The sequence below is a fragment of the Myodes glareolus genome, chromosome 13 (genome assembly GCF_982192425.1).
Source record: "Myodes glareolus chromosome 13, mMyoGla1.1, whole genome shotgun sequence".
Taxonomy (NCBI): domain Eukaryota; kingdom Metazoa; phylum Chordata; class Mammalia; order Rodentia; family Cricetidae; genus Myodes; species Myodes glareolus.
Window position 1 is genome coordinate 11435639 of NC_142038.1, and position 23727 is coordinate 11459365.

At 48.1% G+C, this 23727-nt stretch overlaps 1 protein-coding gene across 3 annotated transcripts in view; it reads right to left on the minus strand.

The window, feature by feature from the left end:
* Positions 1-23727, minus strand: part of Loxhd1 (lipoxygenase homology PLAT domains 1) — a 153733-nt gene that overhangs the window by 121973 nt on the left and 8033 nt on the right. For all 3 annotated transcript variants that reach the window (XM_085676398.2, XM_085676399.2, XM_048419540.3), the window contains exons 3-4: positions 19536-19616; positions 17354-17538 (exon numbers count right to left, since the gene is read on the minus strand). In XM_085676398.2, coding sequence (XP_085532524.2) covers positions 17354-17538; positions 19536-19616 — 266 coding nt within the window. The remainder of the gene's footprint in view (positions 1-17353; positions 17539-19535; positions 19617-23727) is intronic.

Genomic DNA, 23727 nt, shown 5'->3' on the forward strand with positions numbered 1-23727 from the left:
AGCCTGCCCGTTCCCCTCCTCTGGTATTCTCCACAGCACAGGATCAGCCTGGAGGGGGTGATGTGTCCCAGCACCTGAAAGGGGTGCACAAAGGACACCCCATCCCTCCTTGCTGATGAGAACATGGAGCTATCACAGATGCCACAGGCTTCTCCACGATTCTCATTCAGCAAAGCCCACAAAGGAAGGGGCAAAGTCCTCTGATTCTTGTCCCCAGCTGCAGGCTCCAGGAGGAACAGCTGTTGCCTGCCTCATCTTTCTTACCCAAGAATACCCCTTGGGACAGCAGCTGAAACCAGAGCCCTTCAGGAGAGGCCAGGCCCAGGGAGCCAGTGGGCAACTGGCTTGAAACTTGGGCCTGGAGCTGCTGGAGAGTAGGTTAAAGGTAGATACCACACTTCTCACAAGGGCCTCTGAGTCCTGTGGTTTGTAAGTGTCAGGAAGACCTTAGTCCAAGCCAAGTGTCTCTGTTCTTATCACTTCCAAGTTCCAGGGCTCCAGATAGCTTTGGCTGTCTTCTGCTTGTCAGAAAGGCCCTCTGGGACATTGATTGAATCCACAACCTGTATTTGTTACTTTTCCATGGCTGTAACTAAACACCCTGACCAAGGCAGCTTACAGAAGAACTTACAAGGGCTTATGGTTCTAGAGGGGTAAGAGTCCATCAAGACAGGGAATCATGGCAGCAAATGGTAGGAAGAGCTGAGACTTCACATCTCAAACCACAAGCAGGCAGCAGAGAGAGCAACCTCGAAATGACACAAACCTTTAAACTCTCAAAGTCTGCCTTCAGTGACGTAACTCCTACCTCCTCTAACAAATCCACACACCCTAAGCATCCCCAGATATCTCCACCAACTGGGGACAAAGTATTGAAATGCCTGAGTCTATAGGGGCATCTCATTCAAACCACCATGCGACCTTTTCCAGCACCACTTAAGGGGTCTGTACACGCAGAGGCAAGAAAGACCCCTCTCAGTGGTGGCAAAATGTCAGGCCACTGCAGCTGGTGGTACCAAGGTGGCATTCCAGGGAGCCTCTGGAGGCTGTTTCCAAGCACCTGGCAGTAAGGAGAAGCAGCGGAATTTTACAAGGACCCAGGCATTGTGGAGCAGGGGTAAGATTAGAGAGGCAAGGAAACATCTCTAGCGGGTGTGTTCTGAATCATTCCAGAACACAGATTTGACATCACTGGGTCGGGTTATAATGAGGGCAAATTTAACTCTTAAAGATTTCTGAATAAAAAAAAATCCACGAAGGAATGGGGTGCCCTTTGGGTGAGTCCCCCCATCCCTAGAGATACCTAAGCAATTTCTATGGACCACACAGTCTGTCAGAGACATTGCACCAGAAATGCCACTGGTGAAAGGTTCTGGGGAAGCCAGGCCTCCCTGGCATTGATGGAGGAGGGAAGCAGAGAGATGAAGGGAACCGCAGGAAAATCTTGTTGGGAAATACTTCGTAGGACATGTTTTAGAAAATGCCCGTTTGGACATATTTTAGGTGTTTGTAGGCCATTTCATCTCTGATATGATGACTCAGCCCTGTTGCTCTGGCACAAACTCAACCGTATGCATTAGACCAGAGGTAGGGGAGGAGGGATGGCCAGAAGAACTTTCTGGATGACAGAAACAGCCCGTTTGCAAGTGGCAGTGGTTACGCAGTTATGCACCTTTCGATCAGGCTGCACTGAGTTGTCAGGTGTACACTGGACCTCAGTGAAGCCCTTTAAAATTTCAGCAGCTATAGACCAGACCACATGAACAAAATGGGCACAACAGTGTCCCAGTAAAGGGTTGGGTGTTTTGTTTTTTTTTTGGTACTTTATTGGAATCTCAGAATTGTGTGTAGCACGAGTATTATTCTTCCTTTGGCTTCAATCATTTATACATGCATCTATCATTCTTTGCCCACACAAAACAGATGACAGCTAAGTTTGGCTTTCTCCCCCCTTCCCTTTTGAGACAGGGTTCCTCTGTATAACAACCCCAGCTGTCCTGGTACTCGCTTTGTAGACCAGGCTGGCCTCAAACTCACAGAGATCCACCTGTCCCTGCCTCCCAAGTGCTGGGATTGAATGCATGCGCCACCAACCTCAACTGTTCCCTGGTCTCTATGTGTGTGCTCTGGTACTCCAGTCCTCAGATGAGAGTGGAGCTGTCCAGCCACAAAGTGAGCTGTGCCTGCTGGGTAACAGGCATTTTAACTGATGGCTGAGAAGCCAAGGGCTCTGGAGACTGGAAAGTCCCTTCTCTGCATGGGAGGAGCCCCGCCCTGGGTTGGTGATAGTCTGGAGCCAGCTCTCCCTGTTCACCGTGCAGGATGCAGCGGAAGCTAAGCCTGGAAATACAGTGTGACACATAACGGCAGCACCAATGCACCCCACCTTACGCACACCACGCCTTTCATCCCTGGCCTGGATCAGAGCCAGAGAAGAGCAGAGACAGAAAGAGTGAGGAAGGTCGAATTGGATATGAAGAGTGACCAACGTGGGGAAACCTTCCTAGCGACAAAGTATGGGGGTTGCTACTTGAGCCAGCTCTAGAACTGGCTTGAGATTTGCCCTTAGGTATGCCACTTGCAAAAATTCTCCGGAAACTGACTCTGCCCTTTCAACAGGGTTACCATAATAAACCCATCCTGGCAGGCACTTTCTGCAAGTAAGAATCCCTTCCTCAAGACACTCTGGCGCCATCTGTTGGACAATTGTATTGAGCACACAGACCTATATCTGATATGAAGTGTCTCCTTACAAAGTTGCGTGGTGTTGAATGAGTACATCTTAGTCTGCAACCCTACCACAAGGGCAACAGCCTCCCTTCCCTGGAGATCAGTGCAAGTTCCCAACACACAAGGAGCGATTCAGAACCGGCCTTGAGATAACGCATAGCGCCCTCCAAAACCAAGCAAGCGCAGCCCACGCTGTGCTGCGGAGCTCGAGTCCGCTTAAAGGACAAGTCGTGGCCTCTTGTCCTGCTCAGTGGACACAAACACATGTCTGGCTTTGCAGTTTCCTCTCTGGAGGCAGAAGTACAAGGGCTACCACCCTTCCAACAGGAAATCTGTCCCTGAAGGCCAGCGGAAGCGCCTGCGTGGGCTTCCCGAAAAGGCAGAAGCTGGCAGGCCCTAGCTGCCTAAGCCTGGTGTGCCAGCCGCCCCCACAGCCTCCCCTGCGCTGTCTGGAACAGTCAGCGCACAGCAGCGACACAACACGTCTCCAGAGAGCACCCTGGCGGTGGGGGAGGCTCAGCGATGAGGAGTTGGCCCCCCAGATCTTGGTCCCCATGTTCGGGTGAGAAGCTGCTGGGCATGTCCCTGCCACATGTTGAATTCAAGCCTGTCTCTGAGCCTTGTGGCTCTGGGAAGGGCTGTCTCACACCAACACCGCTTGAGCCAAGGCTGGAGCCGGGCACGTGAGCAGTTTTTTTTATTTTTTTTTATTTTATTTTATTTATTTATTTATTTATTTTGGAGAAATAGTCACAGGTAAACCTTGTCTTCTCTTCCGCGTGTTCGCAGACCACAGCCTCAGTCTCTGGGACTGTGACAGGGCTGGGGAAGCTGGTGGTGTCGCTGCACCCCACAGCCTGTAGCTCACACTCAGCTAGCTGAGGTGCTAGAAGAGAGAAATCACAGGAGGTGCGGGGGAGGAGATGAAAACGCAGGGGGAGAGATGGGGAGGTGCGTGGAGAACTCCCCGGGAGGTAAGAATGTTCTCTCCCAGCCAGACAAGGCTGGCGCTACTCCTTCCTGCTCCGGTCAGGGAGACCAGGTGGACCACTGACCACTGGCCTAAGAATTAAGCCCCGGGGCCCATCTTCCTGGCCGTGAACCTGACTCTGCCCCTCCAGATTGTGCCAGTGTCTCCCATCTCCTGGAGGTCGGGCCATCTCCCCTTTGGCCTCCATACCCTACACAGCCTCTGATGGGCCTTGGGAACTCCTGGGTTCAGAGACCCCAGGGCTCTTCCTTTGCTTTGTTCCACAGTGTGTTTCTTTATTCTATCCCTCTCTCTTCCAGTCTGGCAAACAGGACTAGTGTTTTGTGTTTTTTTTAAATGGTCTCTAAGGTCACTGCCATTGCAGAGAGGCCCAAACAAGGCCCCTACATACTGAGGGCCTTTGAAAGAACAATCACAGTGTTACCTCAGCCCTCACAGCAATGGACCCTGCTGCAGCTTGTATGTGGAATGTGCCCCAGGGACTCTGGGATTTTAATAGTTGGGCCCCAGCTGTTTTGAGGGGTGGTGGATCCTTTTGGACAGGCACCTACCCTGGCTGGAATATGTAAGGCTGTAGCAGTAGAGCTGGACCGTTGTAAATTGGCTTAGGTTCTGACCTGAGCTCCCTCTCTTCCCTGGGCAGTGCCATTTGACAAGCAGAGGCTTCAGCCTTCCAAAGCCATGGGGCTGCCCACAGCCTTCCCCACCATGAAGGTCTGTATCCTCTCAAACCTGAGCCCAAATCAATCCTTCCTTCCTTAAGTAATTTTTGCCAAGTGTTCTGTCACAGCCTGAGAACGTAACTCTACAGGCCAAACAATGACTGGGGAGAAAGGAGGTTAAGAAACTGGACCCGGGCTGGGCGGTAGTGGCACATGCCTTTAATCCCAGCACTCGGGAGGCAGAGGCAGGCGGATCTCTGTGAGTTCGAGACCAGCCTGGTCTACAAGAGTTAGTTCCAGAACAGGCTCCAAAGGACCCCGGTTCATACTTGAGAAATGGCAAGGCCTAAACTGGATCTCAAGAGATCTGAACCAGAAGGCTCCCATATATACCAGCTCACATGCCAAGCTCTTTCAGAAGTGCCGACTCTGAAGCCCACAGGGCGCCCACTCCTGAACTACTGTCTGCGGTGCCCACTGTCACTGACAGCCTCTAACACAAGATCTGGGTTTAATCTCACCGCAGCCCGGTTGACAATGCATTGATATGTCACTTGGGAGCAGTAGAGGTGACTTAATGCAGTGTTTGCTTTGCATGCACAAAGACCCGAGTTTGCTCCCCAGAACGCAGTAAAAGAACTAGTCATGGTGGGATGCGCTTGTAAGTTAGGGCTCGGGAGGCAAAAATGGGTGGATCTCTGGGGTTCACCAGTCAGCTGGCCTAGCCTGGCTGTCAAGCACCAGGGCAAGTCAAGTAACAGACATTCTGATGTACATGCATCCACATACACATGTACGAGCACAGACATTAACACACACATACACAAATTAAATAAATGGATAAAACATTTGGTCTATAATAAATGTCCGCGACCATCATCTGCCCCGTCATTACCTCTATAAATAGAGGTATTTATTTTTTCCCTGTATTTTCCCTGTGATAAGCTGGTGTAGCAGAACACAGTGTAGAAGCTCCGGCTCCTCACTGCTCTCCCCACCTCGGTCAGCTTGCCAGCAAGCTCTGCGGAGCTTTCTCGACTTGTCCCTCGGTGGCCGCTTGTCCTTGCTCCCATATCTGCTGCTCTGAGCAAACTTTCACCCCTCTCCCGGGAGGCACCACCCCTCCCGTCCCAGGCTTCTCTACATGGCTACTGTTTATCTTCCCAGGCACTGCTCACCTCTGGCAGAGGAACTAGAACTTTGCTCAGCCTCTCTTGGAGTCAAGTGATTGGCATACTGTACATCCAGAAGTCTGAACACATGCAAACTGTGGGGCTAACTGTGGATCCCTGCACATAACAGTTTACAGAAAAGAAATGGTTCTTTTCAATGTGCATACAAGCACAGAATTCTTAATAATGCTAAAATATCCAAAATAGGAGATGGATGGGTGAGCTGCAATGTTCTTCCACCCATGGGCTGCTATGCAGCTATTTACAATAAATGATTAGGATACTAGGCAATGCTGTACTGTGGTCATATATTGTGATAAAAATATCACTTATAGCCTAAGAACCTGAAACTTTTGCTGTACCCTACAGTCAAGTTAATAGTCCACCTTGAGTTCTCTGAAGACTCTAAGACTGCTGTCCTACTGTGCTGAGCCCATTTGCTTAACTTGCCTTTCAGAGAACAAGGTAAGGACCAATCTTCCTGACCTTGGATTTCCCTTTACAGACTAAGCAAAAGAGTGGCTGTAATCTTAAGTTATGGACTCTTCCATGTCCCAGACCCAAGGGTAATGCATGTGTGTGAAAGTGTGTTATGGTAATCATTTACTGAAAACAGCCAATGTATGTTGAAAATCCGTATAAAATTAATATGGATCATCAGTGATGATGGGTATCACTTGATAGCATTGGTTTGTTCATTATATGGGTCAGTTGTCAGCAGTTGGAGCCAATGATACAATCCCTTGTAAGATACCATTAAAGATTTTGGTAAAGTATCCCTCAATCCTCCATGGGATGCATTCTGTACTATCCCATGGAGAGCAAAGCCCTTCGGTGGGGACAGACATACAGACACAGACACATAGGGACAGATAAAGCAGCATTTGGGCAACTGTCTGACAGATTCAGACCCATGCAAAAGACAGATGGGGACTGCAGAAGACACAGGAAAAGCCAAATATCTCTATTTGAGATATTCATGCTTGAGCTTGCTCTTGGTCAGATGATATCAATAGGAATTGCTTTATTGATTTCTATATATAATGTGACACCAATGCGTTATCAATAACTCTGAGTTTACTATTAATGTGCTCTAAATGACTGTACCATGTGACAGCATTGAATTAAAATATGGAATGGTTACAAATCTAAATTGAAATTAATATATTATTTTTAATACATTCATGAATCCAAATTTGGGGGGAAGAAGTACAGGAAGGAGATTCACCAAGGGGTGACTCCACAGCAAACTTATGTAGGAGCTGGTTTCCATCTGCGGGCTTGCTCCTGGCTCCAGGTTGACAAAGTGGTAACTCTGAGAAACATCACCTGTAAGTGGGGGTACTGATATACCTTCCTTATGGGTCATTGTGAATATTAAATATACTTTGTGGTAGATGGATAGATAGGTAGATGATAGAGAGATATGATAGATATATAGATAGATAGATGATAGAAGTAGATGATAGATAGATGAAAGATAGATAGATAGATAGATAGATAGACAGATAGATAGACAGACAGACAGATAGATAGAGATAGACAGACAGACACACAGACATTAGACAGGTAGGTGATAGTTTGTTAAGAATTATGTCTGTCATGAGTAAGTGCCAAACAAAAATTGCATGCCACTATATTCAGATGATAGTATTATGAATTTTTCTGTTATTGTTTGCATATTTTTCAGTACTTTGAGTTCATAGACCACTTTTTTTCCTTATCGCTAGAACGAAAGAATAGTCACCTACAGTCAATACTGGAGGAAATCTCAGCCTCTGGTTTGAAAGAAGCCCTGAGAACCTTTGCCGATTCCCTGTGCCTTTGTGTTGCCTTTGGCACCAAAGATCTCCAGGAGGTGGAGGGAAGACTGAGGAGTAGACAGTAGAATAAGGAGGGACCCAAAGGTCAAGAAATTGGCACCTTTCTGAAATTGGCACTCCCACTGCTCACTCCAAACCACACTGGAATCCAGGGGAGGGCTACCAGAGTCCACTGGCGCTGGACTGGACACCCACAGTGGAGGTAGGACCAGTGCAGGGTCTGACCAGAAGTTTCAAGTTTCTTAGGTACAAAATGTAGAATAGAAAATATTCTATTCCTATAAGTGAAGGCGTTATTTTCAAAGTACCCATTTAAGAATCAAAATAACCAGGTTTGGAGAAAATCTATGATTCCATGCCTGCTCCAAAGGTTCTGGCTGCTCGGATGAAGGAGCCTGTGGTCCTGGCAAGAGCAGAAGCCTCAGGATGCTGGCGCTAGAGTGTGGGCGGGACACAGCCAACAGAGCCCATTATTTTCCCATGGGCTCTCACCCTATTGCAGACCTAGCAAGTCACCCCCTCCGCAAATTCAGCCTGAGCTTCAGGTTCTCCATGAATCTCTCCTGATTGCTCTTGAACCATGCTCCATTAGCCTAAACCATTCCCACTTGGGCATATTCGTTCTCTTCTCTACCCCGTGGTTATCGACTCTGCCTTCTGAAGCCTCTAAGCTGGTAGAGAAAGAGTCACACACATCCACCGTGAGCACAGGATTTGATGCATGGAAATAGCAAAACAGTTCATTCATCGAGCCGCTGAATGAATATGCTTAAGAGCGATGTGAGCCAACATGAGCCCAGGGCCCCACTCTGCCCCACAGTCGGGCTGTGCAACCGACAGCAGGTTGCTTGGCTCCCTAGGTTTCCATTTTCTCTTCTGTAAAGTGGAGGAGGAGGAGATAAAATCCCTTTTAGTCCTAAAATTCTCTTTTATGCCTCACCAGATTCTCATTGTGAGTGGTTCTCTCTTCCCACTCTTTCCGGAGATGATCTTCTGCAGCGCTAGGTGGGAGCAGATGGGGTAGGCGGGAAGCTGGGGTGAAGTCAGAGGAGGTGAATGCTTCAAGCCTGGCCCCAGCTCTCCCAGCCCAGGCCCTTTCTCTGTACCGCCGTTACAGGACTGAAGCCCCCTCCACAGGGTTATAAGGAGTAATGATCCACCCTCAAGCTCATCCACAGCCAACAGAGCCCTGGCAAGGACTGGATCTAGTTGATGGAGAAATGTCAGGGAAGCAGGGAACGGAGGCTTTCCCTGCAGACTCCAGATGTCATGGAGGCTGAGAACCCATCCAAAGTTGTCGCTTTAGTCTGCCTGGGTCCCGGGGGGACAGTGACAGTCCTCTCTCCTCTCTTTCTTTCTTCCTTTCTTGCTTGCTTGCTCCCTTACTTTATTATTTATTTCCTTTGTTGGGGAGGGGCGTTGCTTTGGTTTGGTTTTGGTTTTCTGAAACAGGGTTTCCCAGTAACTATGAAGTCAGTCCTGGAACTCGCTCTGTAGACCAGGCTGGCCTTGAACTCACAGAGATCCGTCTGCCTCTGCCTCCCAAGTGCTGGAGTTAAAGGCATGCGCCACCCCCACCTGGCTGATAGTCCTTTAAAATTCTGAGAAACCAGAAGCTGCAGTCTGTATCTCAATCACAAGAAGAACCAGGACAGTTTCAGAATGTAGGAGAAGGGAGGAAATGCCTGGGCTGCTGCAGGCTAGCTACCACATCCCGGCTTCATGCTCGGGTCCCCAGCTGATCTTAGAAGAGATAATCTGATACTGCCCCATATTAGTGACGTTTGATCACTAAGTCTAACAGAAATGGTGTAAAGCAAGAAGGGCTTATCCAGACTCATTGTTTCAGCAGATTATTAGAGTCCCACCATGGCTGGGAAGGCACAGAAGCACAACTCAGAGCGTGGAGGTAGGTCCACGGGGTGGAGGCTGTTCACATCACAGTGAGTCAGAAAAGCAGAGGCCAGGCAGAACATTCAAAAACTCTCCTCTAATGACCCACCTCTGCCAGCCTGGCCCCCTTTCCCAAAGGTTCTATGGCCTCCCAAAACAGCAACATCAGCTGGGGAATAAGTGTTTGAAGTATCAAACTATGGGGAATGTGTCCAGTTCCAAGAACAACAGCCTGTGCTCAAGTGGGAGCAGTAGAACACTCAAGTGTCTGCTCACATTTGTGCAAATGGCAGACTGGTCCAGCTAGGCTCTGGCCACAGAGCAGAGGGGTTCACGAGGTGAGAGGATGAGAAGAAATGGGGGAGATGTGCTTACAGTAGAAGAGAAGCACCAAGGGCATTTGCCCTACACCCCCAATACGCTACACCTGCTGGACCCCAGGCCCCCTGGTCCAGCCTCCTACGGGATGGAAGAGGAGCTGTGGTCTGCCCCTGAGTCTTGTTGCTGCTGGCCCGGGAGAGCCAGAACCAGAATTCGGGATGAACATCCACTTCCTGTGTTTCTGGGCCAGAGAGCTGCATCTTTACAGTAATGCTGCAATTACCTATGGCATTATTCTCTGGTACCCAACACAATCGTCTAATGATCTCATGGAATCCAGAAGGACACAAGAAAGGCCGTGACCACTGGGTTCCTAGGCAGAGCCTCGCAGTTGTTTCTTTGCATCGATTGTCAGGCATAGGTGGCCTGTTACTGCCATCGGTCAGCATCGGTCACTGTCGTTTGGCACAGGTGTTGGTGCCACACAGTCCTCTGGAAGGTCTTATCCACAGCTTGCACAAGCCCTCCCTGTGCTAACCACAACCCCCTCTTGTTTTGTCCTCTCCTCAGACACACGGGGCGGGGGGCACCATGCCTGCCATGGCCTTAATGAGACTTTGTGCATCTCTGTAACTCAGTGCAATCATGGTACAGTGCAGAACAGGCTGGAATGAAGTTATAACCTAGATACCTGTCGAAGGGTCTGAGAGAAATGGCGGGGGTGCTGAGAATAAATACAGTCCATTTCTACCTGCCCCGAGGGTCTGGACCACCCTGGACTGGCCATGCTGTTTGGCATAGCAAAGCATGGGGGGCAACTAGACTAACAGTTCCAGTAAAAATGCCATCCACCTTTCCACCTGTGAGGAGGGCTCCGTACTTCTTGAGAGAGCTCTTGTCTCTAATAAGCATCCACTGGTCTCTGTGAAGCAAGATGCCAGCAACTGCCCCTACTCTTAATCCATTAAAGAAGATTAAATATGTCTTTGAGGGTTTGTTCCTAACAGAGCCCAGGAAACAGGTGCCAGCTAGGAGCCAGGGGAAGGGAAAACCTGGGTCCCCTGGATACAGGGGCTTTCTCCTTCCCTTTGTGACAGGGTCCAAGTGTGATATGTCAGTGAGCTGGTAAACATGGGTTCTGACAATGTGGGCAGGGAATGGTTCCCCGATCTGGACAGACTGTAACACTGAGTCTCAATGGCCCTCCCTGTGCTCAGATGGGAAAACTCCCCCAAAGTGATATGGCGTGGGACCAGTACTAGTTTCAGCCATAATCATCTCTGCTTTTCAAGACGGATGACCTTGTAGGTTGGACCTAGACTATGGCCTGAAGCTAGAAGTAGCAACAGGTTGGGAGTGAGAAATCCAAGCAATGGTTGACCTACACAGGTCTTGCTCATACTGCCAGACTGCACAGACCCCTAAGGCAGAGTCTATTAGACCCAATGCCGGGGCACCCAGAGATCTCATTATCTTGTCAAACCTGATCCATCTCAGATGCTTCTACATTGCATCCTTCTGCATTGCCCTACACCCCACCTCCACCTCAGGAATGAGTCCTGAGTATTCTCGGGTCAGTGAGGGCCTGTCAGCCTTGCGATCTCAGACTGCATAATTCTGCCTCCAGCTTAGCAATGACATGTCGGCCCTATGCCCAGAAATGTCACAACAAAAGTGACAATGTTACAATAGAAGAAATCAGGGAAGTAGAAACCGGGGCCAGGCAAGAAAGACAGGACGAGAGAAAACCAGCATGAGGTGGGGCCCCAGGGGACATCCAGAATGGCTTCCTGGTAAGACAAGGAAGTGGAAATGTAGGCAACACAAGTGACTTGCCCAAAGTCACACAGTGGCTGAAACGTGATCTCACACCCAAGAGCTCTGCTTCCCAGGAGAGAGCTGTTGGCACCTGTCTGTTGCTGCCTTCACAGGTGGAACATCACACATACCCCTTCCCCCATATACACAAACCTATTGCCAACCGATGCTCATACCAGCCCTTAGGAATCAATCGATGTGGCAGATGGCGGGGCGGGGGAAGGAAGGCACCCCAGTGTTACTCTGGGAGTGGCACATGCTTTTAGGGAGAGAGAGAGAGAGAGAGAGAGAGAGAGAGAGAGAGAGAGAGAGAGAGTTTTGCTCATTAGAGCCAAAGAGGCAAACCGCCATCCCTGCAGTGTGGTTGTTTCTTAGCTATTTATCCATCTCAAAACACCTGGGAGTTGCATCCCACGCTGTCAGCCAGACAGATTTGCTTTGGCAGCTACTAAGGAGGATGCTGTCTCAGAGAACAGGAGGCTGAACTTGGCTTCAGGCCCAGGGCTTCCATAGGTGTGGAGACAGCGCCATGGCTGCTCTGTCCCTCTGATTCCAGGCTGTAAGAAGGGGAGTCATTCCAGACAAGACACTAGAAACCTTCCAGGAAGAGTCAGGCACGCATGATAATGGAAGGGATGCCAAGAGGCAGATGGAAGGACAGAAAATTCACAGTGCTTCGGAAGCCGCTGCATAGCTGAGCCTGTGTTCCTAGGGATGACAAATGCAAATGTGCCGGAGGGGTGGCTGCCAGCCTTCCATAAATTCCAGAAGATGCCAGGTCCCCTAGTACCCTCTCTAAGTGGAAGACAATCGGGGAGATAGCCGCCAAGTTCCTGTGCATGCTCCACATGTGCCTGAATTGCTTAATTGTGCGTGCCGCCTGCCTGGACCATTCCATTGCAATGCTGGGGAAGTCAGCCAATGAAGGGACCCCACTGCTGCTGGTTCATGTTGGGATGTGTTAGGAGGACTCAGAATGCTTCTCCAGTGGCCTGAAGTCCTGGGCAGGAGTTGGAAACTTAGGGTGCAGCAGATGCTCTTTTTTTCAAGGTGAACAGAGGCCGTGGACTGCCTCAACATGATGTAATTCATTGTTAAAAACATTTAATGACCATCCAGAATGCATTAGAAGAAGTGGTCCATCAAGAGAGACTGGCTAGACAAAGCAGTGTTGAGAAAGACGAGTAAAAGTGCAGGTCTCACAATGTCTGATTTCAAAGCTTACCATAAAGCAACAGGAATTTACTGACTTGAAAGTAAATATATTGACTAATAGAAAAAGAACAGAAATAATCTGTGAGTATACAGTCAGTTATCAAGAGTGAAAGGCAACTGGATGAATGGGAGAAAAATATTTATAAACCTTATATCTGATAAAAAGGTTATTATTTAGAAAAATAAATAACTACAACTCAAAAAGAACAAAGTCCAAACAATTTGATATCTAAGACATGCAAAGTATTTAAATGGATAATTCTCCAATAAAAACGTGCAAATGACCAAGAAGCACATATGAAGAAATCACTGATATTATGAATCATTATGGAGATGCAAATCAGAACCACACAGAGATATGAATTCGCATCTACTGGACAGTGTTATCAAAATGACAAGCATTGAAAAAAAAATGACAAGCATTGGTAATGATGTAGAGAAATTGAAACTCTCAGCAATGTAGGATGCAGGAATGTTGCAACCACCATCCAAAATAGCATGGAGAGTCTTCAGATTTCAAGACAGAATCACATGACCTAACCTAACTCTAACCTATCCCTGGGTGTACTTCCAGCAGAGCTGAAAGCAGTGACATGAGTATACTATGTTCCCAGAACAGTAACTACTGAAAGGTACTAATGACCCAAGTCTCGATAGATAGATAGATGATAGATAGATAGATAGATAGATAGATAGATAGATAGATAGATAATATCTCGTATATATGAGCTAGAGATAAAATGAGCAAAGATGCAGTATATACTCAATTAAATATTATTTATCTTTAAAAAACAGTTTTGACACATGCTCCTGAGTGGATGAAGTTCGAAGGCATTGTGCTAAGTGAAATAAGCCAGGTATGAAAGAACACTCACTGCATAGTTCCATTTACATGAGGTTTTAGAGAAACAGAAAATAGACCTGAGGTGATGGGGGCCTGGGAGGAGAGCAGATGTGTGCTAGGGTTTAACAAAGACAGAGCCTCCATTTGGGAAGAGAGAAAGTTCTGGAGATAAATGATGGCTGCTTATAAAACACCTTGAGTATATTTGCTGCCACTGAACTATAACCTTAAAATGTTTGAAATGATCATTTCTAATGCACATTGCCCTACAATATGATGTAGGAAAACAAGAAGGGACCGACCTGACCTGGAGAAACCACCCCCCCCTCCACTTCTCTCACACTGAGTTCTGACCAGGATTGGCCTGCACTGAAGTACTGTGTGGGACAGATACTGTCTGTTAAGCATGGCCTGGAGCAGGACAAGCAGAAGACCCAGGGAGAGTTGTGTGGTCCAGCTTCAAAAATAGCTGTGTGCTCATCAGTGCTGCTTTGCAGTGGTGGGCGTCACCCTGGGAGGCTGAGAACTACCTGCCACTCAAGAAGGGCTGGTGTAAAGCAGGGAGAGGGCCACCCGGGACAGCAGGAGATTAGAACGACTGACCCCTATGACGCCATCGGACTCTCACAAAGCCAGGCTGATTTGCCCTTGATCTTGCTCTGCCCAAGATACAGGCAGGAGGCAATTCAGCTGAGGATAAGCCGACCCCCACTCTAGTCTCAGTCCTTTTGGCGATATTCGTTTGGCCTCAGATGAACCTCAGTGTAATGAACACCTGCTAGGACCTCCTTTGCCTCATTCTCGTTCACAAAGATACAAGAACAGTTAAGCAAGGACTTAAGAAGAGAGGAGATTATGGCGGACACCCTCCTGCCTTCCCTTCTGCTCTGCTTTCCAAAGGGAGTCAGTGGTATTTCCCAGATGTAGTCTGTGCACTGGGTAGTCTGGGAGATCACAGGATTAGTATACTAGGATTATCTAAGGAGGCATATCCTCATTACTGTGTGCTGGTGTGGAGCTGAGATTTATAGCTCTAGAGAGCTGCGTATGTGGACGAGCTGCACCCTGTGTCTCAGACAAGCTCACAGGGCTATGGAAAGGTGAAGAAGGAAGAGTGGTGGCTAACATACATGGTGAATGAAGAAGGTGAAACCCCTGAAGGTGAAATGTGACTGGTTAGGGTTGGGGAATCCTTGGGTGGATTGGGGAATGATCTACCTAATTAAGGGGAGCACAGGACAGGATTTTTCAGTTGATTGTGCTGTCTGACTTCCTTAAGAAGCCATACAGGGCATTTCTCAACCTGCTGAGAGCAACTAAGAAACCAAACTCAGTAGCAAGGTCTTCTAGCGGTGAAGTTGTGAGGTTGATCAACATCTACCTGCTTCCTTCATGAGCTCCTGCCTCGGCCTTTTCTAATGTCCTTATTCTACTCACGGGGCTCCAGCAAAGGAGAAGGCAGTGCTAACTCACAAGGCTGTCTAAACATTAGAAACCTGTTGGGCTCTTGCCCAGGATGTGTATGTCAAGGGCAGCTCCAGACGCAAAGGCCTGAAGTCCTGTCTTGGGTCCACTGCTGCCACCTGCTGCTACCCACAGGGAATGCTCTCCTGTGCCTGATGCTGATACTTGGATCCTGATTAGCTGGATGTCTCAGAACTGGGTCCTCAGGACATCCTAGAATGCCTGCCTTACTTGAAGAGAAGAAGGCTCAGTTGGGTATCAGTCAGAACTTGTCGCAGACCCCCCTTGGGGATGGGGAGAAGAGTAAGAAGTCTGTGAAGCAACTGTCTCTTCTGACAGCGCTGGGGTTGATAATAACAAACTGAAATTGCTCCCTTTCCTCTGTCCTCTATTACTACCTACTCTCCAAGTTTTAAATATTTTTCCTACTAAACAGCGGGAGTGAAGAACTAATTATCTTCCCTATTTTTATCATCAAAGACCTCCAATAGCAGTTAAATATCAAGTTGGTGGGATTCCACGTAAAAAACAAAAAGCCTTCGCCTTTTGTTAGCTGGTAGAGCTGAGTCAGTATTGGAAGATCCGTTTTCAATACAGTTTAAGGGGAATCTGGAAAATCCACCCTAGAGGAAAAGGCAGGCAAAGAGCAATGAATAGACAATTCCCATATGTATGTGAGTGTATACATGTGCATACACACATACACACACACACAGAGAGAGAGAGAGAGAGAGAGAGAACCACTTTACTATCCATAACATATCTCAGTCTTTCATGCAAATCTCAAATATATATAATAGAATTTATCAAAAAACAAAATTTAGCCAGGCGGTGGTGGCACATATTTTTAATCCCAGCACTTAGGAGGCAGAGGCAGGTGGATCTCTGTGATTCTGAGGCCAGCCTGGTCTACAAGAGTTAGTTCCAGGACAGGCCCAAAGCTGCAGAGAAACCCTGTCTTGAAAAACCAAAACAAACAAACAAAAAACATAAAAAAACAACAAAATTTAAAGTGGACAATTGTCAATAAACATGAAATGTTCAGTTATACTAGTAACCAAAGAAGAACATTGGAAGGCCTTTATAATCCCACTGAAAAAGATTACACTCTGCTAACCGTGTGTGGGCAGTATTGCATTCATGGCACTGTGCGCAGTCCAATATCTACTTCCTGTGGCCATTTGAAATGCACATCAAAAGTTGAACCAGGCTAGTGAGATGGCTTATTTGTTGTCAAGCCTGACAACATGGAGGAAAGCTTCAAGTTGACCTCCACATATGCAGTTTGACAGATCTGCATTTGTACATACATACAACACACTCACACATGCACACACATGAAATAATATCAAATAATTTTTTTAAAGCTTTAACCATAGGCTTATTGTTTGGCTTAGAAATTTCACTTTGGAATTTGCTTTAGGGAAAGAGTCCTAAAATCTGAACAATGCATTTAGGTGTGCTTTTAGGAGAGAGACACCACAAATGTCCAAGGACGAGAGAGTCAGTGAGCAAATGACATGTTCCAGACCAGTGGTCTTCAACCTTCCTGATGCTGTGACCCTTTCATACAGTTTCTCACATTGTGGCGACCCAAGCCATTTTCATTGCTACTTCATAACTGTAATTTTGCTACCGTTAGGAATTGTAATGTAAATATCTGTTTTCTAGTGGTCTTTGGAGGTAGGAGCCTACAGGTTGAGAACCACTGTTCTAGACCATACACAGCCAGTGGGAGTAGGAATGGTAGGTAATATTTGATGGCATAGAAATAACCATGTCATAGAATAGAGACACGGCAGCCCATTATTTCATAGAACACGTGCATGGAAAGGACTGGAAATTAATGCATCGGTCACTGGCGGGTGGTATTTTTCCAGGTGATGGGATTAAAGTATTCTTTAAATTTTCTATATATTTTCATGTGTCTATTTTCTAAACTTGGTGCAATGATGAAATGTGGCTTTGTAAGAAAATAAAATCTTGATAACATTTTTTAAAAAGACTCAATGAGGTTTCAAGTTTAGTGAGATAGGGATCACAAGCAGGAATCCCTGGAGCTCGAAGTTGTTTGAGAGGTGAGAAATCAGAGGTAGGTACAGAAATGGAGAGCCACAGCCCATTGACCGGAGGCGATGCTCACTTCCTCCAGGATGGACTGAAGAGAGACAGCACGGGCTTATGTCAGAGGGCAGAGGCATCATTTTGCTAATGTGTGGTTCTGCTGAGTGACTGACCACAGGGGAGCTGCCTCTCTTCTCCTGCCCCTCTTCTCCTGCCCCAATGTCCCTTTCCCTTCACCAGACAAATACTAGCCAGCACAGATGGGCTTTCACTTGGCATAAGTCAAGAGAAAAGCATGGGAGAATGGGGTTCCAGAGCACAGTGAAGAGCCAGGCCCAGGCAGGCTAGCTACTGACCTCTAGGCATGTCCATGGGGTCGAAGCTGGCCAGGAGGTCACGGCACCACTGGCGGTCACCTTCCACCTTGCTCAGCCAGTTGTTGCAGTTGAAGTAGTAGCGGAGATGGGGCCTCTTCATGTCGGTCACTATCACCCGGTCCAGGTACCAGCTGGCGTTCAAGCCTGTGTTGTCGTGCTCGATCCTGGGGCAGAAGCCAACACCCACACTTCACTGATAGAATCAGGATGTTGCGATGCCCCTTCTGTATGAGGGTACCCAATGACTACTTCCGAGAGGTCCAGTCATTTGCTTCCTTTGGTTTTCAGATTCCTCGTCTATTAATGGGGATATTTTGCAAGGCAGATGAGCATATTAATGACTGTTATATTGTCATACTGCCACAGGGGAATATTTGCTTTCACGGGAAAATCCAAGTCCCTGAGGGTCCCGGTAGGAGCGCCTTGAGCTGGCAGGGCCTGTGCTGCTTCCTAACCTCGGTCTCCGCCAGCGCCGCCCCCTTTCTGCTCTGCCCTGAGTTGTGCACATGCATCACCTTTGGAAGCCTATCAGAGTCACGACGAGAAAGGCAGCTGATCCAGTCCTTACTAAAAAGGATTGCTAAAAGGAAGGCGTGAAGAAAGAAGTAGAGCGCAGAAAGCACCTGGCCCTTTGGACTTGGCGGGACATGGCACCTGAGTAAACGGTCCTGTCCCATCACTCTTGAGTTATCAAGTTCCTCTCTTAGTGGCCCTCACCCTGGGCACCATCCCTAGTGTCATCATCCAAGGGTCCCCATCTAGAACAAGGCTGTCCCATAGACAGTTCATGTGAGCCAAACATACAATTCCAGATTGTTCTAGTAGCCTTGATCTTGAAGATATAAAGAATTGAACTGATAGAATTGATTTTAACAATATACTGTATCTTCCACTTACCATGTTAACATATGATCATGTAAAATGTAACAATGTGGTATACATTCTTTTTCTCCTGTTAAGTCTTTTTTAAAAACAAAAAAACCTGGTGTCTATTTTATCCACAGAACACACTTGGTGTGAGTCAGCTGTATTTTAAGTGCACAGCAGCCACAATGCCTTCTGTACTGGGTGACATAGAAACCAGAGTCTTCTGGATCAGTGCTCCAAATCTTCTCACTTCCCACAGCCCCCACCTCTGCCTAATTTCTTCCCTAGAGCATGGCCACTGGATGCCACCAGTCCATCATTCTGAAGCTTTATGCCAGGAACTCACAGTCCGGTACAACCCATGACCCCAATAAACAGATGACCAGTCCGATACATTGGGCCTGTCCTCTACAGGGTCACATGCCTCTGCCTGGTCAGACCATTTCCTACAAACCTCCTTCCCCTCCTGACCTCCCTGAGAGAGTTCCCTCTCTGCTTATATTCCCTTCCCTGTACACAACCAGTACCTGTGGCTCTTGTATCCTCTCCCAGCAAAGGGACTGTGTGGTCCCAAATTTTCTAGTGGGAAAAAGAAGAGTCAGGACTGAACGGAAACTGCATTTGAGCCCTGTCCAGGTCCCAGTTATGGACAATCAGCCCACAGATGAGCCTAAAGTAAGCATAAACTGGAATGGGGTGGTGAGGCAAGACTAGGAAAGGAAGAAGGGAACGATCAAATGCTCTTCCTTTGTAGCCAGGCTAGAGGTTATCCCTTTTCATACGGCTCCCAGAAACTCCCCCAGTGAGAACAGCATCAGGGGAACTTTCATCCAAAGGAATCTTGCAGCAAAGCCCTCACTGAGGGCTTAATGACTGCTCTACACACAGACTTGGTGGGCGCTAGCATTATATAGATGAAGTACCATTATTAGAGAGGAGGAAGCAGAGGCGTGGATAGGTAAACTGTCCATAATCCTGCAGCACAAAACAGCAGAGCAAGACCTTGGACTTGGACCTAGAGCTCTGTTCCCAATTACCATGCTCCAGTGTTTGTAAGAACTTATGTCTCAAGTGTGTGGGGAATTGCATCCAATTGTCCAGCCTGTGAAAGCAAGTCTCTAATGGTGTGGTTTGGAGCTCTGTGATTCAGGATAGGGGTCGGGGTGAGATGGGGAGATGGGACACAATTCTGACTTTTAATAATTCCTCAAATGTCAGTCAGTTGAGAATTAAATATCCAGAAAATGCCAATTTTGATTATCACCACTACCATAGGTTAGGGGCAAACTCTCACCTGATTTTATAGATGAGGCCCACGTTATTGGTCCGCACCCGGAATACGTCTACGTTGGCTTTCTCGAAAGCGGATTCACTCCTGCAGAGAACAGGGCCGTCAGTCCCACTCACAGTGTGTCTCGTGGACCCAGGATCAGAGCCAGAGGCTGACACCCTCTCCTCCCTCTTTATCCCACGCATGGGAAGAGCAGCATGCACCTGGCTACCGTTCTGAGCTCTCTCCCTGACACGGTCTGAGAGGAGAGGAAGGTCAGGCAGGCGCCACGCTTAGGCTCACATTATCACTATGAGTCACTAACACAGGCATAGTGGGTGACACCAGTGCCATTGTGCGGACATGCAAGCCACTAGAGGTAGAAGAACCAGGATCTGGTCGGGGTAGAAGAGAAGGAGGGTGTGATGGGTGCCTGGAGCCTCTTGTCTGCAGGTCCCCTTGCAGGTCACCCTCACCTGCCCCATTCTGCGAAAAGAATTGCAATGGCAGCCCCAAGTAGATGCAGGCCTTGGGTAGCAACCTGTGCCCCTGCCATTCCAAAGAGAAAGGGGAAACCTGCCCCACACCCCCACCTCTAGTCCAGTAACCATGGAGGTTAGATCAGTAAGGGTATCAAGACAAACATCTGGCAAACTGCCGCCAGAGGAAATACACCTGAGGCATGAGACAGCGCAAGGCCCAGGCAAGTCCCAGCTTCTGCGCACTCCAAATTCAAGTAGCTACGCCCAGGAGGCTCAAGGCTCCTTGCCCCAGGATCTTCTGGAGTGGATACCGAAGTTTCATGTTGGCGTCTATTACATCCTCCACAGGAGCTAAGAACGCAGATGTGAGAGCCCAGACCTCCAAGCAGTTCTTCCTGCCTCATAGCTGGGCCCTCTGGTGTGAGGGACTCTGCTCTCTCAGCCAGGGCTCAGCACACGGCCAGGGAGAAAAGGAAAGTGCAGAAGATATTTGCCTAGGCTGTGCTTTACACCTTAAATGTGTTCCCAAAGTCCTCGTGAGCCTCACACTTCACACGTGCCCAGTCGCTAGTTGGAAACCTTTAAGAGGTTGGAGCTGGGGGTGTAGGTCAGGGCACTTTTCTGGCATGCACGAGGCCCTGGATTTGATGCCCAGAACTGTACAATGAAGGAAATAGGGCCCAAGGGAGGATGCCCTTGAAGAGGGTGTAGGGACCCTGTGAGGACTCCACTTTCTCTCCTTGTTTCCTGGTTGCTGTGAGTTGAACAGCTCTACTCACAACTGGTGTTTGCTTTTTTGGCCCCAAAAGCAAAGCAGCCAACTGATCACGGACCAAAACCTCCAAAACCTCAGAGCAAAATAACCCTTTCCTCTTTCCAGTTGGCTTATTTTAGGTATTTGTTACAGCCATGGAAAGCTAAATAATCCGAGCTTATAATGATTACTGGCTGTCTGTGCTCTTCAAAATAAAAGGGTAAAGGGCTTTCTCCCCAGGCCACAGGTCAGGCCTAGAGAGCCTTCCAGGTTCTTCCAGGTCCGGAGGCTGGGATTCTGCAATGGACCCACTCTGATGAACAATCTTTCTTTAAGAGGCAGGGACACAATCGAGCAGGGTCCAAGCCTCACACGAAAGAGCAGAGGCCAGGAAGATACACACTAAGACAGCCTTGTCAAGGAAACGAGAACCCGAGAAGAAACCTGGGGACAGAGAAGTAAGAAGAGGAGTGATGGACGTGTCTGGCTATCTGTAGGGGAACGGGGACCCCCTAGGCTGGTGGCACCTGCCTGAGCTCAGGTGGGTGTTGTCCAGGGAGAAAGGGGCGGGGGGGGGGGTCAAGCAAGGCCATTTTAAGTGTGCAATCAAAACGTTTCCTCCAAAGAATGAGTTCGTCTTTTTCCTGGGGAAATAAGGTTTCTGGGTCCAGTGTAGAAAATGGAATCAAACCAAAACAGGTCTGTGAAGGTCTGCTGATGTGGGGGTTGCATCTGTGGGGGTAACGGGACACTTCAATCCCTGATTCTGTCTCAGTCGCTGTGAAATAACTTAGAAAATACATGGACATCAATTCTTCGCGTTAAGATTTTGTGAATGAGAAACAGGAAAAAATGAATACATGGTATTTTCTTTTTGACACAAAGTAATAGCTTTTTAGAATAAATCAACAAAAATTTCTGCATTAAGTAAACACCCTAAGGAATAGACGCTGTATGATTGAACACTTTGTAGCTATTAGGGATCCTATTATAAAAAGAACATGAAGTTTATAAGCTTAAAAAATATGTTAAGATAGACTCTGAGAGCAGAACAATTGATACAAATGGGACATCATCTTCATTTAAAAACAGCGAGTGGGAAAATTTATACAAATATATAATGTCACATCTAGAGGCTAAGACAATAAAGTCTTATTTGTGCTTAATCTATATAAATTTTCACATTTTCTGAAAGGAACCCATACTGTTTTTGTGATTCTCCGTGCTTCAGAACCCCTCACCGCACCTCCTGACACCCAACGCAGCTCATGGGCTGCCATGGGTGTCTCCAAAGGTCTGAGGATGGTAGGTGTCATCTAAAAGTTCAAGGAACCTGGGAAACAGGCTACAGGAAGTAGAGGGCAAGGAGGGAGGTGTCCCCGGACCATTTCAGCCAATAATAAGATAGCTGGGTTTCTGAGGCGCCTCTGAAGAGGATTCTGGAAAAGAAGTTCTGAGAGCTGCCCTCAGCAAAGGGGAGCCCTAAAGGCATGGCACGCTCCATAGTACTTACTGAAATCAGCCCATGCTACTGTGCAGCCACGGCCTGGGGAACAGAGAAACAGGGGCGGGGCGGGGCGGGGCGGGGCGGGGCGGGGGAGCTCCGCCTGACCTACAGGGGCGGGGACACTCTAGGCAGTCTAAAGGCCGCATGGTGGGAGGCAGGGATGGTTCCTGCTCACGTGTGATGTTAACGTCGCCCAGAGACCAACCTGTTTCTGGCATACAGGAAAACTCCATCTTCAGAGAAGAAAGGGCTGCAGACAAACTCCATTGGCACCTGTCCGTTCTCAGGGAAAGACGGGGACCATCCCAAACTAGCCCTCAGCCCTACCCACTCTGGGACCGGATCTGAAATGCCCACTTGCAGAAAGTCAGGATGCAAATACTATAGAAAACTGACCAAGGATGGATTAGAAATCCCAAAGGAAACAGAAGTGCAGGCTCCTGGCGTTTCCCAGCGACATGAGGGCCCCACCATAGCTCTGGCACCAGATAAAGCTCCCTGCTCCCATCATCACTAGGCAGGGACTTCCCCAGAGAGAGCCTCTGAAGGCCGTACCTGGCATCTTAGCCACCAACTAGGCAGAGCCTCCAGACTAAAATGCCAGGGACTCTCTCACACACTGTAGCGTGGATTCTCAGCAGGAAAGACAGCATTCATAGCATACATGAAACCCCATCCTTTTGCCATATAACTCGTAGCCTCCTGGGATCATTTTGTGGGGACCTCACTGGGGTAGAGATTGGATGAGGGAACTGTGTGGGAACTAAGTGAATCACACATCTTGGCTGCCTAGGAATCCAATAGTAAAGATCTTCTTGAAATAGGAATTGTGTTATATTGAGTGAGGGGTGAATCCTGCTAAGCCATGTGGGATTCTGTGTTCTAGGATACAGGAAAGGGCACAAGAATGAACTCAAATTAGGCTGAGACAGAAAAATGGAGGACAGGAGACAAGAGATGAGAGATGCAGCCAGAGGCTATGGAAAGGGTTTGGGAGAAATGCCAGGGAAGATCAAAGTTGAATTTTAATACTGAGGGAGCTGCAACTTATTTGTTTGCACTGGGCATTGTGAGCCCTTTCTCAGGCCCAGAGCTACCAGAGAAGTCTTACAGACAAAAGTGTGTGTGTGTGAAAGAGAGAGAGAGAGAGAGAGAGTATGAGTGTGCGTGTGCGTGTGTGTGCCACGCACGTGCATACATGCATGTATACAAGGATCCATGCTGCAGGTAACTCAGTGGGTTTGGTTTAGAGCTGGTTTGAGTGTGAGGAAGAGGAACGGGCAGACAGTGAAGTGCGGGGAGACAGGTGGAGGCAGCACATCCTGTATTAAATGGGGACTCAGAAGTGACCTCAGCTGCCACCCACGTGTGACACATCCCAAACCTTCAGCAAATCCCATTCCCCTCCTGAACTCAGTTTCCAGCTTGAGTGGCATTGATGTCGTGAGCAGAATTCTGCACAACTGTCTTTGT